The 4,795-nt window shown below is 35.5% G+C and overlaps 3 protein-coding genes across 3 annotated transcripts in view; all 3 read right to left on the reverse strand.

Annotated features, from left to right (window-relative positions):
• The window catches only part of NAEGRDRAFT_72567 (uncharacterized protein), a gene marked incomplete at both ends in the record, with an annotated part of 4,155 nt that extends 2,871 nt beyond the window's left edge, over positions 1–1,284 (reverse strand). Inside the window, one exon of the mRNA XM_002672340.1 lies at positions 31–1,284. Within this exon, the coding sequence (XP_002672386.1) occupies positions 31–1,284 (1,254 nt within the window). The remainder of the gene's footprint in view (positions 1–30) is intronic.
• A 784-nt stretch (positions 1,285–2,068) lies between these two features.
• NAEGRDRAFT_59229 (uncharacterized protein) lies at positions 2,069–3,647 on the reverse strand. Its single transcript, XM_002672341.1, has one exon. It carries the CDS (start codon positions 3,612–3,614, stop codon positions 2,088–2,090), a length of 1,527 nt encoding a protein of 508 aa, XP_002672387.1. The 5' UTR covers positions 3,615–3,647; the 3' UTR covers positions 2,069–2,087.
• A 227-nt stretch (positions 3,648–3,874) lies between these two features.
• Positions 3,875–4,775, reverse strand: NAEGRDRAFT_59230 (abc transporter B family protein; the record flags this gene model as incomplete). The annotated part of the gene is made up of 1 exon (XM_002672342.1): positions 3,875–4,775. The coding sequence occupies one exon, from the start codon at positions 4,773–4,775 to the stop codon at positions 3,891–3,893; it is 885 nt and encodes a 294-aa protein (XP_002672388.1). The 3' UTR covers positions 3,875–3,890.
• Positions 4,776–4,795: the final 20 nt, after the last annotated feature.

The raw sequence follows: 4,795 nt of genomic DNA on the forward strand, positions 1-4,795 counted from the left end.
ATCGAAAGAGTTTGCGTTTCCGTTCATTACAAAATTCTTTTGGAAATTTGATGATGAATGAGATTTCTTTGAGGAGTGAGTTTTGCTTGTTTCAGAAGGTTTCGTCTCAATTTCTGATAGGCCCATGAGATCATACTCATCATCATTGTCTGCAGTACTTCTTCTACCATCTTGAGGTTCGGATTTACCAGATCCCTCATCACTCACAAACAGAACATCACTATTGAAATCATGATTAACTTGTTGCTGAGGATTGGATGTAGTAGAAGGTTTAGATGCATGTAAAAATGCATTACTTTTAAAAGGTGAAGATCCAAAATCAATATCCATCTCATCAAATTCATCCTGTGTTATTGGTGTGATCATGAAATTAGGTGTCGTGTTTTGAACTGGTTGTTGGATTGGTGAATGTATTGTATTAATGTTGAACGATCCAAAATTCTGATCAATATCATACCTCTCATCATCGTCGTCATCAATGAGATCGAACGATTCGAGGGCATCGTTTGGATTTGGCTTTTTAGGCACTGAGCTATAAGCAGGAGTTACACTAAAAGCAGGTGAAATTACAGAGATAGGTTGAGAATTTTTTGAAGACATGAATTCATCATCATCCTCATCGTCTTCCTCAATAACGAAAGAATCGACTAGTTTCGTATTGGCAAGATTACTTCTTATTGTTCCTGTTGTCGAATATGAATTTGATGGAGATGGAACATAACTATTCGAAGGAGATTGAACATACAATGGAGATGGAGTAAACGTGAGAGGCACTTGTGGATAGTTATGATGATTGTGAAATTGACTCGGAAAATATGCTTGTTGTTGGTTTGTATTTACATTTCTCGTATTATTATGTTGTTGATGATTAAGAAAGAGAGGTGGAGATGATGATGTAGTATTTGTTTGTGGAAAACCATTTTGATTCGGCTGTTGTTGATTAGAATTTGGATGGAACACAAAATTATTATTCATCATGAATGGTGGCAATGTTTGACCGCCATTCATCATTTGATTATTGCCAATCAATGGAGAACCCATCATTATTCTCGTGTTCGGTGAAGAAGCAGGTGAAGAAGTATTCGAATCTGCAGAGTTTCGTCCATTCATCGAAGGAGACGATGAAGGAGAAACTAGAATAGCCTTCCTCCTCTGTCTTCCACCTCCTACCTTTGGACTTGATGAATTAGGTGGTGATATCGAAGAAGCTCCTCCTCCACTTGATGATGACGAAGGCTGTATGAAATTCCTATTCGGTGATGTTGGATATCCATTCATGATCATATATGTAGGTTGATGATTTAGAGGTGATTTGTATTATAATTATTAATTATTAATTATTAATTATTATGAATATTAAAATTATTATCGTGATTGAGATCAAATTAAGAAGGATTCGGCTGATGAGTTTTTTCAAGTTCTTGATTGGGTTTGATTGGGTTGATAAAGTTATTGTCCCAATTATTGATGATGAATGGATAAATGAAGATGATGAAGATCCGACGTTTGTTGTTAGATCCAATTAATAAATTGCTTATAACAACAATAAATTTCTGTGTTTCTCTGACTGCTACTTGAAATAATAATATTGTTGGTGTTTGATGACAAGAGCACTTGCCCAATTTTCTTCATTTGGCTTCAAATGTTTCTTGTTCGTATTTTCTTCCACTTCTTGCTGGTTCTTGTTGTTGGTTATAATCGATTGATTGCTTGTTCAATCCTCTTCTATTGTTGATGAAGAGAGGACTAACTGGAAGGAACTGTTGCGTATGTCGGTTTTTTATGTGTTTTCTTTTGGAAGGTCACAATTATTTTCTAATGTTAGTGTTGAAAGGTTTAGTTTATTAGATAATAATACAAACTAATTTCCAATGTTCAGCCCTGGTCGAAACTCCATCAATTAAAACTGGATCCTCTGAAACCATCACGACAACTTGAGGTTCCTGATATTAAGATCAATGCTTTTGTGTCTTTGGCCAATCAACCAAATCAAAGAATCTCATTCCCTTACAAAAGCATTTGATGGAGGTGGATCTTGTTAACAACTAAAAATAATTTTTAAATAATTAAATCAAACTATTCAATATTTATTCATCCTTAGCTTCCTTCTTTACGAATGCTTGCTTCTTTTTGTGATGGTTTCTTCTCTTATTTGGTTGTTTTTGTTCACCTCCTTCTGTTGTGGCTGTAGTGGTAGCAGTGGAAGATGAAGCTGAGCTAGTTGTTGACTCACTCTTTTCTGTTGAGCTAGATGCTCCCTTTTGTGTTGCAGGAGCCTTAGTATGATGCTTGGATGGTTTCTTTCCATTTGATGTTGATGTTGTTGCTACAGGTGTGGATTTATCACCAAGTTGCTTAATATAGTTAAGAATATCTTTAGAGAACTTTCCCCATTCTTTATCTCCAATATCCAATTCCTTTCTCAAGGCTTTTTCGTCTGTGAGTGATAATCCTCTTTGTTTCATCTTCAAGACAGCATCTTTAACTTGACCCTTTTTGACATCATCAAATTTTTGCCAGTGAACTTCTTCGACATCAGCAGACTTGACTTTGTACATGTTACGAGTAACAAGATAACCTTCAGAGTCCAACAAATATAATACATGGCCTTCAATGGCAAAGTGTTCATACTCATACTTGTGTTTAAGATTGTGTTGCTTTCTATACTCTTCATTCATCTTCAAGCTATCAGCTTGGAGCATCTTGCACAATTTCACACAACTGGCATGGGATTGATATGGATAATACTTGATTGGACCAAATTCTTCCATTCCCTTAACTTTCATACATGGCTTGATCTTACCATTGGAGAACCCATAGAATAGTGGCTTCAAATCAACTCCAAATTCATATTTAACCAAGTGAGGAAGAGTGTTACCACAAACTTCGAATGAAATGCATTGAACACTTGGATTATTTAAAAATTCTTGAATATGAGGACTGTAGTGTGGATTGGCTGTATCATTGTGAATCTTGAGCAATTCATCTCTCAAACTCAATTCTTCATACTTTCCGATAAATTGATCCAAATGCAATGCAGTTAAAGTACTCGATAAAAAGTTACCAAAATCAGTGTCTGTCAATGTTGGCATACCCTTGGTCTTACCACTGATATATTCATTACCATCCTTATCATGATATTTAAACAAGAGAATATTGGTTCCATTCCACTTTTCGGAAATGTAATAAGAATCAATTTTTTCTTCCTCTTCAAACTTTTCAACATAATTATCAAAAGACTTATTGTAGGCATATTTAAGCTTTGGTGTGGCATAGATGAATTCTCTCTTATCTGTTGTTTCATCCTTCAATGATTGTCCGTTTACACTGACAACATACAAACTACCTCCAATTGGTCCATCACGCTTGCAAATAAATCCAAAGATTGATTGCTTATCCAAAATACTAAAAGAACGAACATCAAACTTTGGAGATTTGCACTTGAATACATTAAAGCAAACATCCTTGGTCTCGGAATACTCTGGAATAAATCTTTGTTTTTTCAAACCTGTTCCATCTTGTGCTTCATCTTCAGCTGTTTGTTCTTCCTCTTCTTTTTGTTCTTCAGCCGATGATGATGATGCTGCTAATTGTTGTTGTTCTACTTCAGACATTATTCTTTTGGTTCTTAAGACGATCGATATCGTTGTATTTTTTTTAATGTAATTGGAATCATCATGAAGACTTCTTATGAACTTGTTCAAGATGACGGTTCAAAGTCAGAGATGCACAAAATTGCAGCGTAAAGGGAAATGGTGAGGCATGCAAATTTTAGAGTAAACTTCAAAAGATTGCAAAAACAAAGTGAGTGATTATAATAGAAAATGATGCATTTTCAAAGACAGAGTTTATGTACATGAATGAGGATTTGTTTAATAGAGTATTTACATTTATTCTTCATCATTTTCAACTTCGACAATATTTTCATCATCCACAAGTACGTCCATGACATCTTCAACATCTTCGACCTTTTCTTCAGTAAAGATCATTTGCTTTTCTGCCAAGTTTCTATAGATACCTTGTGGAATCTTAATGAGCTCGCTGTGAGTGCCCTTTTCTTTCATGACACCCTTAACTAAGACACAGATAACATCTGAATTAATGACAGTTGTCAATCTGTGAGCAATACAAATGGTTGTTCTTCCCTTCATCAATTCATCCAAAGCAGCTTGAACTAATCTTTCAGATTCAGTATCGAGAGCAGATGTGGCTTCATCCAATAAGAGAATCTTTGGATCTTGCAAGAGAGCTCTTGCAATGGCAATTCTTTGTTTTTGACCACCAGACAAGGAAACACCCTTTTCACCCAAAATAGTGTCATACTTTTCAGGCAAATCCATAATAAAGCTGTGAGCATTAGCTCTCTTGGCAGCATTTTCAACTTGTTCCATGGTGACAACTTTACCAGATTCGACACTATCATTAGGACCTAACAAGGCATAGGCAATGTTATATTTGATTGTTCCAGCAAATAATACAGGTTCTTGTGAGACAATACCCAAACAATTTCTGTGCAACCACATTGGATCGAGCTCAGCAACATCAACTCCATCAATCTTAATTGTACCCTTATTTGGAGTATAGAATTTTTCTAAAAGACCTACAATGGTTGACTTGCCTGAACCTGATGGACCAACCAAAGCAATTTGTTGACCAGATTTGATATCCAAACTGAAATCAGTCATGACATTAGTATTTGGACGAGATGGGTAAGCGAAATCAACTCCAGTAATTTCAATATCACCCTTAACTTGTTCAATCTTCTTACCACCCATGAATGGAATGGCTGGTTCTC

The sequence above is a fragment of the Naegleria gruberi genome, assembly GCF_000004985.1.
Source record: "Naegleria gruberi genomic scaffold NAEGRscaffold_54, whole genome shotgun sequence".
In the NCBI taxonomy this organism is placed as follows: domain Eukaryota; phylum Heterolobosea; class Eutetramitea; order Acrasida; family Naegleriidae; genus Naegleria; species Naegleria gruberi.